At 39.7% G+C, this 12,785-nt stretch overlaps 1 protein-coding gene across 1 annotated transcript; it reads left to right on the top strand.

The window, feature by feature from the left end:
* The first annotated feature begins 4,169 nt into the window (after positions 1-4,169).
* LOC148718253 (uncharacterized) lies at positions 4,170-9,737 on the top strand. Its single transcript, XM_088743908.1, has 2 exons — positions 4,170-4,336; positions 8,426-9,737. Exons 1-2 carry the CDS (start codon positions 4,312-4,314, stop codon positions 9,550-9,552), a joined length of 1,152 nt encoding a protein of 383 aa, XP_088600034.1. The 5' UTR covers positions 4,170-4,311; the 3' UTR covers positions 9,553-9,737.
* Positions 9,738-12,785: the final 3,048 nt, after the last annotated feature.

Genomic DNA, 12,785 nt, shown 5'->3' with positions numbered 1-12,785 from the left:
GCATGGGTCGCACTTGGTAAAATTTTGCTGGAGTTTGTTTACTTTGCAGCCAAAATCTGTCATCGGGGGACAGTGCCTTGTGCGACCCCAACTTTTCCAGTTGGCAAAAACTTCGAAAATCGGAAAAAAACATCAAAGACGCCGTACTGGTTGGGCGGGGCAGGTAAATTTCAGAAAACTCGAGCTGGACAAGAGGAATGACAGCGGTAACTGTCAACACTTGTCAGAGAATAAAAATTTAACAGAAAATTTGTGATAAAATTAAAAAAGAAAGTGCGCGACATTGCTCAGGTCGCGCTCTCTATTTGCCACGGACGGACGTGGATTTTAAATAATAAGTAAGATCTTTTGACAGGGAGCCCACGTCACAAAGTGTGGTTTTCAGTGAGGCCCTGCATAAATCTAACGTAAGGATAACAGAAAATATAAATATGGTTATCAAGAAAAGGATAAAAGGGCATAATCAATAGAAGAGACTACATATTTTTAACAAGACGTCTAAAAACTGAAAAATCGGAAATGTCCCTAATGCCGTCTGGGAGAGCGTTCCAGTCATCTACTGCATGACAAACAAACCGATGCTGACCCCATGTACGCTTTGATTGTGGTTTACAAATGTTGTTATTAAAACGAGTGTTATAATCATGCATGTCTTTAAAATGATTAAAATTAAAATTCCAATCAATTAGTCCATTCAAGGACTTAAAAACCAAAAATAGACGATGAGATCTTCGTCTTTTTTCCAATGTATCCCAACCAAGTAGATCAAGAGCTTCTGTTGCTGATGAATGCTTTGGCATATCTAAAATTAATTTAGCTGCTTTATTCTGGAGTAATTGGATCTTGTTCATCAGAGTGGTGTTGGATTTATCCCCCCAAGTCACATCAGCATAATCAAGGATTGGCAGCACCATGGCTTTTACAAAGAGTTCCCTTGTATTTCTTGGCATAAGATGTTTTATTCTCTGTAAAACGCCAAGCCTCTGAGACACTTTGGTCTTAATGTAATCCACGTGATCAGCCCAAGTCAGATTCTCATTGATAATTACGCCCAGATACTTGAACGAATTGACTCTGTCTAACTCCTTCTCCTTGATTATTAATGTGAATTCTTCTCACCTACATGGGGTCCCCTACCTCCACTTTAAAACTTGCCATTGATTTATCCACTCACTATGTGTGAACAGAAAACGAAAGATTGTTTCGGCACGGTCGGGGAACCCTAGAAGTAAATTGTAGGTAAATTGTAGACCAGTTTATTTTTCTTTCGTTCCGGAAGTTTGCCGCCTTTCCGCCATAACATCACCTCTACTTCCTATAGTTATAGGAAATGAACCGAATAGCCCTATGCATACTTGGGTCAGAAATTCTAATTTCAACGCCAGCACCGAGGTGTAAAAGATATTCACAGGAAAACATCACTACAATGCTAGCCTGGATACTCGAAAAAAAGTGTGGTAGACGTGACTTGGAGGTTGAATTCTAAAAAATTTCATTATTATGTAAAAGACCAATGTCGCGAATGGCTCGCTAGCCTTGAGAAAATTCACGACAATAGCCCTTATCGCATTTGTGTCTGCAATGCAAAGGGTCCGCGGAGTTACAGTTTCAGGACGAGGCTATCGGGTCAACGTTTCTCGAGAAACACCAGAAACACTCCATGTCTGACCATATAACTCTGGAATCTGCGTTTTTTTCTGCCGAGGAAAAGGTTAAAATTCTTAGTGGTAATTGTCCTGGCATCACGAAAGGAAGATTGAAAGAATGGCTGTCATTTCGGAAAGCAACGGCAAAATTTTGTCGCGTTTGTTCATGCATATGGCTACGTTTGTTGTTCCTTTGTCGGCCTTTTGAGGTTTAACTCAGAGTCACGTTTCAAGGCCCTCAGCGCCTTGCGTTCGGCCACAGGGAGTCCACACAAGCGGCGTGTCTGGTCGTTTGTTCGAAATATAAAGAAATGTATGGGAGAATATTGAAGAGTCGTAATATCGTAAACTTATAACGAGGAATGTCTATGTTAAGGCTCAAAATAAATATAAACCTACCTCACTTGCTGTGTATTGTCGTTTCTGTGGTTCTAAATGGCGAATTTGAGCGATTTGGTAGATTTTGCGTTGACTGTTACTCTCCTTACAGTAGAGTAACAGTCTGTATCGCAGAGGTCAGTGGTTCAGGCCTGATTTTCGCTATTCCATAAAGAGCGCTCTCTACTGCGAGGATCGTGCATCATACGACTCTTCAATGTTCTCCCATACATTTCTTTATATTTCGAACAAACAACCAGACACGTCGCTTGTGTGGGCCCCTTGTGGTTCGGCGGGAAGCAAATTATCTTTTGGCTTTGTAATTTCTATTTCTGAAAGGTCACTCTTAACCTCTTCTAAACAGCTTTCAAGGGCTACTGATTTTTGTATTGGTGGTATCGATGTACATTTGACGTGGCAGGGATGGGTTTTTTTGTCCTCCCCTCGGAATATGTAAATCAGACGCATTCTCCTTGCGAACTGATCAAAGTCACACAATAGTTGTTGTCTGATCTGTTTTTGTTTTGTAGCGGGTGTTGGAATGAATTTAAGCCCTTTTGCCAGTAAATTAATCTGGTCGTTTGTAATCTCTTTATTTGAGAGGTTTTTTATGTGCGTTTTGCTCGCCTCTAGTTTGATAGTTGAACGTGTTTGGCAAGACCGCGGTTTCGATCCTAATCTAGTGGATCTCGTCAGTTGCCGATTCACTGAATAGACTGTAGCACCCGTACGCAATACAATGTCTAACCATGACGAGAACACACTGTATCCTTAAGAAAATGAATAAAAATGCCTCCAAACGTAGCCGTTTGCTTCGATTTTACTTGAAAGTTTTACCTGTGTGACCCGATAGCCTCGTTTCGAAACTTCAAAGTCCGCTGAGCTCTCGCACAGTGGGCGTAGATGCGATAGGGGCTATTCACAGCTGAGAAATCGCTATTGTCTTTTCACTCTGATAAACACAATTATTGTCATGTGATCTAACACATGTTAAAAAGGATGCAGAAAATGTTGTCTTTTGAGACTAGAAGGGATCTTTACAAAGCCTTCATTTTACCACACTTTAATTACTGCTCCGAAACGTGGCACTTCTGTAATAAGAAGTCAGCTGACAAGTTAGAGTTGGTGAACAAACGTGCGCTCCGTTTTGTTTTTAGAGATAAGTCCTCGCCTTATGAGGAACTTTGTAAGCATATCGGTCTCTCAAGTCTTCGTGAACAGCGATTAGCGAAAATATTGTCCACTGTCTTTAAGATATTAACCAGTGATGCAGGACCAAAAAGCTTACGTGATCTTATTATATAACAGTTAGGTGCTCCACTTATAACCTTAGGGGGCACCACACTATTGGACCTCCCAACAGTAATTAAAATCAACAACTTTCGGGTTGAGATCATGGAGATATGCTGCATCGAAACTATGGAACGCTTTACCGGACGAGTCTCGAAAGATACAAACATATACTACTTTTAAAAATTACTCAAAAACATTAGATCTCACGGGACTCTAGCGCGGTGAGGATCCATCCTTAATTATATTTCCTGTTTTTAATGATTACATTTTATATATTCAACTCGGTGACTACTTTGTTAAATTCTTATATTTCAATATTAGCTAGTTCTTAATTCTTAATTTATTTAAATTTATATACCTTCACAAGGCTTTATAATTTCCTGTTCTCTTTTTATTTCGTGGCGTACCTGTAAACTAGCTTTTAGCTAAGCGTTCTGACCACGTTAAATAAATTGATTGATTGATTGATTGATTGATGATTATCAATACAGACAACAATAGGAGACTAATTTCAGACAACAATAATGCTGTCAAAGTTTCATTTCCAGGAGCACACCGTATGTTAGAAGACAAACTTGTTTGCACGTATGCTAGCCTGGATACCCGAGAAAAAGTGTGATAGACGTGACTTGGAGGTTGCATTCTAAAAAAATTTTTTCTTATATAGAAGACCAATGTCGCGAATGGCTCGCCTGCCTTGAGAAAATTCACGACAATTTACAACTGAGAAATCACGATTGCATGCTCACTCTGGTAAACACAATTACATTGCTCATTTCGAAATCTGTCATGCGGTGATCTAGCACATGATTGTCAATTCAGACAACAATATAGAAGACTTTGATATTTCAGACAACAATAATGCTATTTTCATTTCCAAGAGCGCCCCGTATATAAGAAGACAAACTTGTTTGTAGTTATGGTTTTCTTGCCATAACGTTTCCCTGGACGTAACTCTGGAAGAAGCTCCACCCTTTCTCTAAAGTCACCTAGCATGCTCCCTTTTGGCGTGTTCTTCGGTAAGTAAACCGGCATTGCATATACACACACAAGTAATTTCCTTGCCATTGATGATAATTAAGATTACAGTTTCCATGAGGGAGTTTACCTGCAGCTCTCTAGATGCCACGAAACTCAGTTGTTGTTTTTTATCTCTCCTTGAATTGTCCTGGAGAGTTTTGGTCATATCTTAGGACGGTGGCTGGGGAATCGTTAAGGTTGACGAGGCATTGTACACTTTTCATTCCAAACACGCTCGTATTTATATTAGTATACACGTTTCTGCTCGTTCTATCGTTTTCGAAGCATTTGTATCGTAATCCTTCGAGCGTCTTTAAGAAAGTTGTCATCATTTTTGACCATCCTTGTTTTATTTTTGTTTACCCGTACCGCTTTCGAATTTCCTCGGTATTCTACAAAACTCTTACTTTGAATTATTTTGAAATCTGTTGGCGATTTACAAAGCAGTATAAACTAGTTGTGAAAGTAGCTCATAGCTAGTATGACTGGGGCGTTGTTTTGTATCGTTAAAACTGCCACTGTAACAGGATCCTTTTCAGTTTATCCTTTCACTTTCAAGAGTTACTATCAAATTTCCGCACTGTCTACCACAAATTTTTAATATAATTTCAGCTCTACGGTTTTGAAGGTCGATCGAACAATATCTGCCAGTTGATTGTTGGGTTTTTTCTCATCGCCTGTCTCCTGGAAAGTGTCTCGATATTGTAGGAACAGATATACTTGTTTCTAGGAGTGACAGGGTTTAAGGTTACTTCCCACTTTCAGAGGCCGAAAAAGTAATTTTTTATTTTATTGGACTAATAAATTGAAGTTAGCTAACGTTAACGAAAAGAAAAATTTTAAAATCTCAAAAAGCGTCCGACTTAGGGCCTGTGCGCACTACGCGAAATATTTTTTTGTTTTGCCAAAAAATCTGTCAACGCGAAACTATTTTCAATGCGACGATTTTTTTGACCCACCAAAATTTTCGTACGTGCCACCAAACTTCAGAGATGCCGTCAATTAGATTTGGAGGCGTACAATTTTTTGTCGGGCGAGAAAATCGAGTTTGACTAATGGTCGTGGGTCGTGGGTCGTGGGTACAAGTCGTGGGTCGTGGGTGTGGGTGTGGGTGTGGGTGTGGGTGTGGGTGTGGGTAAAAGTCGTGGGTTTGGTTAATACTTAATAATAAAAGTAACCATTTAAAATGTTAATTATAATAATACATAAATTTTATACAACCCTGTCATTCATTAATTTAACTGTTCTTTCTTCTAGTTATTTTATTTTGTTTATTCAATTTGCCCCACTTTACGTCTATTTTTATCTGTTATCTCACTGTCAATGAAATTAGTTTCAGTTTCGCGACGCATTCCGAGATCTCGTTTGATAACAAAGGGAAGAGAGATAAATCTTGTAATTACACACTGTGTACACGTTTTTCGAGCTGTGCGGTCTGCGGTCTGCGTTCTGCGTTTTCGAGGTCTGTGTTAACGAGACACCCGAGTTGCTTTGTACGATTGTACCAAAAATGATTTCATATAGTAGTACTATAACGTTAAAATTGCGACAGCGCTCGTGAATTCTATATTTGCGGCTAAAGTCAGGGGCCAAGGAACAGAAATTCCGAGATCTCGTCTGACAACATCAATGACAAAAGAATGATAGATAAATCTGGTAATTACACACTGTATACACAAAGAAAAACTGATTGTACACAAGTCGACTGACTCAAAAGGCACACAGATAACCTCTGCCAGACTGGTAACTCGACAGTGGAGGATCGTCAACGCGATATTAGCTGTAGTCACACTACAGGGTTTTGTCCTAGGGAAACTTGACTTGTTGACAGTTTCCCTAGGGAAACTCAAATTTGCAAGTGTGACCGATTTTTCCCTAAGAAAATTACCTCGGGAAAGTTTTATCGTCTGAGGCTTGAAAACCGCAAGAGGACAAAAGAATGTCCTGTGGATTTCCCTTGACACTTGAACTACCCTAGAAAGCAGAAAAAGGGAAAAATCAAATCCCAGAGTAGCCGACCAATGGACGCTCGTCGGCGATCGCGCTCGTGACAGATCCGGAATTATCGTGTTGTGAAACTAATTTAATGTAATTACAAGATTTATCTCTCTTCCTGTCTCGAAACTGAAACTAATAATTTCATTGACAGTGAGATAACAGATAAAAATAGACGTAAAGTAGGGTAAATTGAATAAACAAAATAAAATAACTAGAAGAAAGTAACTAGAAGAAATGACAGGGTTGTATAAAATTTATGTATTATTATATTTAATATTTTAAATGGTTATTTTTATTACTAAGTATTAACCACACCCACGACTTTTACCCACACCCACACCCACACCCACGACCCACGACTTGTACCCACGACCCACGACCCACGACCCACGACCATTAGTCAAACTCGAGAAAATCTATCGATCCTTGACAGATACTCTACAAATGGTCATCATATTTCGTAATTGAAAGAAGCTTTAGAAAGTTGTCGAATGACTTTCTCTCCTTTTTCAAATATCTACGGAAAAAGACTTCGGGGAAGTTACGATTTCAAACCAGGATTCTACAGGTCGACGGCAACGTTGACTATAGCCGAAATAAGGTTTTGCATGGCAAGCAAACAGCAAAGAAGGGCGATTAAAGCATTTCGTGGGGGCATTTTGCTTTGCGATCAGTCCTTGACCAGAAGCGACATGAGAGAAAACGCACTGTCATTTTATCTCCGGTATCTGCCGGCATTCCACCTATCATGGCTTATATGGAAGACATTTGCCGCAATCTCTTTAGCAACATTATCGGAAAAGATAATCACGGGCTTCGTGAATTGTTGCCTTGTGCCAACCATCCAAAGCACAATTTAAGACGTAACAGGCGTTTCGAAATCCCCCGGTGGAGGACAAACCGTTTTAAAAACACCTTCATGATGGCCTCCACCATTAAATATAACAACAACAGTTAATTTAACGACCGTTTCCTAGAAACCTATGTAGATAATGTAAATATAGCTTTTAAATATAGATAGGTTTTAGCTCATAGATTTTTTAATTGTTATAATCTTGAATATTCTTGTATACGTTATATAATATATTTATTTAATTACATTATTGTAATATACGCAATTCAGCCGCAAGGCTGCTAGGTATATTTGAATAAACTATCTATCTATCTATCTATCTATCTATCTATTTCGATTGACTGACATATGTGGTTACACAAATAATTCACACGTTTCCGGTGCGAACGTTATTACGAAAACAAAAAATTCGTCGTTACAAAATTTTCAATTTTTTTTTGCAAATACCAAACCAAGTTTTTCGGCTTAGTTCGAACAGGGCCTTGTTTAGGATAACGTATTTTTTTAAAACAAAAGTTAATAAATCACGTGGGTGTCACAATCTAGCTAAGCAGGGTAAATGGGCGACCCCCAGGGGAAATATTCGCGCCAATTTCGTGTTATTTGTCTATTTTGTTCACATCGCGCACTTGACAAAATACACACGTGAAAGTTCTCTGCTGGTAGAAAGTCATTTCTCGTGGATAAAAAACAGAAATAAGAATTAGAGAGGAGTTCCAAGGCAAAGAAAAAAAAGGCCCAAAGAGGAAGGAAAAGGCGCCATTTTGTCAGGAAAAGAGGCCAGTATTGGCACTCCTCTCCACGCTCCAAACATTGTTAATAACTATGCTCCAATTTACGAACAAAGAAGTCGCCATCACATCTACCTTTGTTGTACTGACCAAATTCCTCTTTAATGTTTTTCTCAAGTGCTTCTCTGACCTCGTTACTCCAGTGAATGCCCAAAATCAAAGGAAATATACAAAAGGCAAACGCAACTACCAAGCGATTGACCAAAACGATTTCGGTACACAGAACATTCCCAAGCGACTGAGGTCGTGTGAACAAAAAAGGCTGGAAAACAAAATGTAAGGAATCGAGCTAACATTTGTCGTACATAAGGTTAAAAACAAAGTTCCTCTCAATAAGCAAGTACCGGCCGAATTTTTTCCCGAAGGACACCCGCGAAGGTGGGCAGTAACCCTAACTCATCAATAACATAGAAGTTCTGACAATATTTTTGAAATTTTCTTTCCAGACTCTTCTAAAATGATAAGTTGCAAGTCGGCTCTAGTGCTTCAAATACTTCTCAATCTTTTTCTTGTCACCGACGCCTGTACCGAGATCCGAGTGACAGCCGAGGACAAAACAGTCGTGGTGGGACGTAGCATGGAGTTTATGGTGGATCTTTTGTCGCATATCTTGGTGGAGCCCAAGGATTACCGTCACACTGCATCTCTGCCAAAGACTTGTTCCCGTGGTTCCCCAGCAATGACCTGGACCAATAAATACAAGATCGCATACCTTGATGCTTGGGACTCGATCGTGGGCTGTGACGGCCAAAATGACGCTGGACTTTCCGTGGGTGCTCTCCTGTTTCCTGGTTTTTGCAAATACCAGGCCATCCCCAAAAGCAAATGTGGCTCGGCCATTTCCAACTTGGAGTTTACGTTTTGGATTCTGGGCAACTTTGCAACTGCTCAAGAGGTGCGAGAGGCTTGGAAAAAGGACTCGTTCCCACTTGTGTGGGAACAACCTCTGAAAGAAAACACCTTTGAATTGCACTACTCAATTACCGACGAAAGTGGTGACGGCATCATTATTGAGTACACCAAAGAGGGACCAAAACTGTACGATAATACAATTGGTGTCATGACCAACTCCCCACCCTATGACTTCCACATGCTGAACCTCCGCAATTACGTTCATCTTTCGAAGTTCGCCCATGATCCTTTGGTTTTGGGTGAAACAACGTTCAACGCTACTGGCCAAGGAAGTGGACTTCTTGGTATCCCAGGAGATTTCACTCCCCCGTCGAGACTGGTGCGTTCTGCAGCCATGGTGCACTTTGCAGATCCAGCCAAGAAAAGTGATGAGGCGGTGAACTTGGCTTTGCACATCATGAACACTGTTGATATTCCCCACGGAGTCGCTGCATCCCATGATCATGAAAGTATGGCCGATTACACCTCTTGGGTTGTAGTTAAGGACCTCACCAACAAGGCAATGTACTTTCGCAATTATGAAGATCTCACCATCCGCGTGGTGCATCTTGACAAAGTGACCACGAACCAGAAGATGAAGATCAAAGTTGGAACCCCTATTGGTGGGATTGTGGATGTCACAGGAGATCTTGAGCCTGCCCAGGCGCACACTGAACTCTAAGTTACAGAACTGTTTCACTGCTTGTTGCCCTTTTTTTTTCTGTCAAAATAAGGAGAAATTACCCCACCTTATGCTTGTAGTAGCCTTTCGTGTACGTTCATTGACTTGACCTAAGGCAACCCTCAGGTACTCTTGAAAATGTGATTGTTGTCATATAATTAAAGGTCTTAACAGTTCTTGAGAAATGAAGCAGTCTTGTTTCCATTTTGATGGTGTACCATGTTCCAAATCAATAACTTCTTCTCAGGAAAATGCAATAGGAGAACGTGAAAGGGCAGAGTTTCTTACAGTTGGGGAGAGCTCTAATATTATGTACTCCTTGGAGCCTAAATATTCCAGAAATCCCTCATAAAAGTATAGGGGACATTTTTGTCAACAAAAATAAAATGATAAAATCTAGAACCACCCAACCGTGGACTCCTCACCATACATAACTTGAAGAGACAATTTCTTATTTGGCCTGTCGGTTGACATTACAAAGGAGTTGATATCATGATTTTCACATAGTTTGTGTTTCTGACTACCAGTGGATTTTATACTAAATTTGTTATCAATCGTTTACACCTATACATCGGAAGCAAGGATGAAAATAGAGAGGGTATTTGAACCTCGGAGATGAAAATGAAAGACTATGAACTGATTGTTTAAACATAATGTAGCCGTTATTTAACTAAACCGCTTTGTAAGCCACATTCAATTTAGCCGAATCGTTTATCTAAACATTTATTTTTGTGAACAGTGTCAAGAGGTTCGCCAGTAGTGGAAGGACATTTATTTGATTAAATCAGCCCTCCGAATAGAGAATCGCTGAAGCCCATGGCCACTGCTTGTGTAAAACCGCGGTTTGGGTTAGACTCCGTTAAATAACGGTAAACAGGCCCTATGTTTCTCAGTTCTGGTTGAATTGGCTTCGTTCAGACTTAAATTACACCTTTCTTAGCCGAAACGTCTCTAAGATGTCCCTAAAACTTTTTTATATAGAGACTATCCACAACGGCTCAAACAAAGAGATAATTATCTGGGTTACTTACGTTGCCTAGTTTATTTGCAGCTTCCATACGGCCCGGGTTGTAAAATGCCTTCTCTCCCCACCCTAAGAGCATTCTCGCGAAAGAGCAGTGGTAATCGAGCACGGCCAATAGCAAGCCTGTTTTGAAACTCTTCAATTAAAAAATGGAACTGAAAACGCGTTATGAACGCATTACTAGTAATCCGGCTTTGCTTTACATATTTGGCGAGTTGAAAAGTAAAAGTAGTTTGCTCTATAGTATAACTGGCTCACATTTAGAATTTATCACTTGACTTAACCGTGCTTATCATAAACTGTGCAAATTAACACTCTTCGATGGTGGAAAAAATTAAACATTTGTGGAAATGTAGTTTTGTAAGTTTCTACAACATGTGTCATTATTGTAGGTCATGGCTGCAGTTTGTTTCGTTATTTCCTTGCTTCGTTGTGTTGATAACTAACTAGAGGTTTAAAAAATTATAGTACGTCAGCAAAAAAAATTGTCGGGACTTTGATAACCGACCAATTGATAAAAGGTGACCGCTTTATACGGTGCCGCTCAATTTAGGTTCGACTGCACTTGTCGGTGAACTAAATTGCTAAAGTCTTAGTCACTACCGCGAAGAAAACAAATAGGGATCGTCTTGCCATTTTTAAGCCAAGGAAGACGTGTTTTCGAAACAAAAGATTTGACCTCTGGAGTGATCCAACGTCACAAAACTGTACTGAAATCAAAAGCAAGATCGGATTTAAGATAAAGGTCGTTACGCTCAGGTATGAAAAATATGTAATATCAGATTTGTACGCCTGTGTAGATAATACCAAGGAATTTCGTTAAAGATTTCAGTCGAAAGTGGAAAAAAACCTCAGCTCACATCAGACCACATCATGCAAGCGCTCGTCGTCATGATGGATAAAACGTCTAAGACGTTGGTGGAGTAACACGTACAGGCAAGGGAGAAAACACTCCTCGATTCCATAGTTTTTGAAACCTGACAAATGCCAAAAAATCCTTAATCCTTCGTTTAGCTGACTTACCTTTAGTGCCTTTGATTCTGGACCTTAAAACACCCTCGAAAGGTTACTCAATAAGCGTCACTCAGCGTGTTGGGCGTGGTTTGTATTGTTATTATATCGATCATGACTGTCAAGAACTAAACGTGTGATGTTTTGAAGGGGCAAGAAGAACAGAGATTGCTGTCAGTAACGATGGGCCGATACGGCATTTTCCAATCGATACGATACCGAGTACGACATTTCCTTTTGTATTCGATATCGATACCGATACTGTGACGTCATTGAAATTAACGGTAAGTCACGTGATCTGATTGACTACCTTAATGAAGGCGCTCTCCCATGGTTTTCTGTTCAGTCTCTATAGCAGCATCAACAAGACAATCAAGCAAGTCAAAAATTTCAATTTATTGAGACTCATATCTAATTTCCCCGAGGAAATGAAGAAGACCGCAATGATGCAGTCTTTCTACTTACTACATTAAGCAATCTGCAACTTTCACTTGCATTCATGATCATAAGGTGTACAATGAAAGGTTATCAGTTACTACACGGGTCACTAATAATAACCAAACACGGCTGCCCGACTTATTATGGATCCTGCGCTTCGATACTCGATACATCAGCGACTCCCTGGCATACAGGACCATACAGAGATGCCATACTTTGGAACTATTTAACCTTTCTCAGTTCTTTTCTCGCTCGAGGTTTTTTCTTTAGTAAGCAGGCATAGTAGTTCTCAACTCATTTTTGTTGCTCCAGATATGTCCTAGTCCTTGTGATGTCTGGGTTGTTGCGAGTTGTGATTTTGTTGCCGTTGTACTGAGTGACTTTACATTAACAGTTAATAAAATCGGGTCCTATTTCACATTGACATAGGAGCGCGCTGTTATGTCTAAGGGGATTTAGAACCCCGAGAAGGAGGAACTTAGACATTAAAGACAGGGATCTGGAAGTAGAGAAGGGTCGAGCAAGACTTCCTTAAACTCATCAGTTATAGGTTATTTTTATTATTTTTATAGTAAATTTTTCTTATTATTCTTTTTCGTTGAACTTTTGAAGACTTTGCATTTCCCTTGTCAAGAGACTTAAAGTAAGATATAGACTACCTAAACAGCACATTATAATTTTATTATTCATAGCCATATAATTATGTAGTTTCGGTTAGTGATATTTTTTCCTAAAAGGAGAATTGTAACTTACAAGATTT

This window comes from Stylophora pistillata, chromosome 13 (genome assembly GCF_964205215.1).
Source record: "Stylophora pistillata chromosome 13, jaStyPist1.2, whole genome shotgun sequence".
In the NCBI taxonomy this organism is placed as follows: Eukaryota; Metazoa; Cnidaria; class Anthozoa; order Scleractinia; family Pocilloporidae; genus Stylophora; species Stylophora pistillata.
This window is presented reverse-complemented; position numbering and strand designations above follow the sequence as displayed.

What these genes read in the sequence shown, in the direction of transcription:
- LOC148718253 (XM_088743908.1), top strand. Translation starts at nt 4,312, where the DNA reads ATGCTCCCTTTTGGCGTGTTCTTCG. An exon ending in CCCTTTTGGCGTGTTCTTCG is followed by an intron (nt 4,337 to 8,425) that starts GTAAGTAAACCG and finishes TTTTCTTTCCAG; the next exon opens with ACTCTTCTAAAATGATAAGT.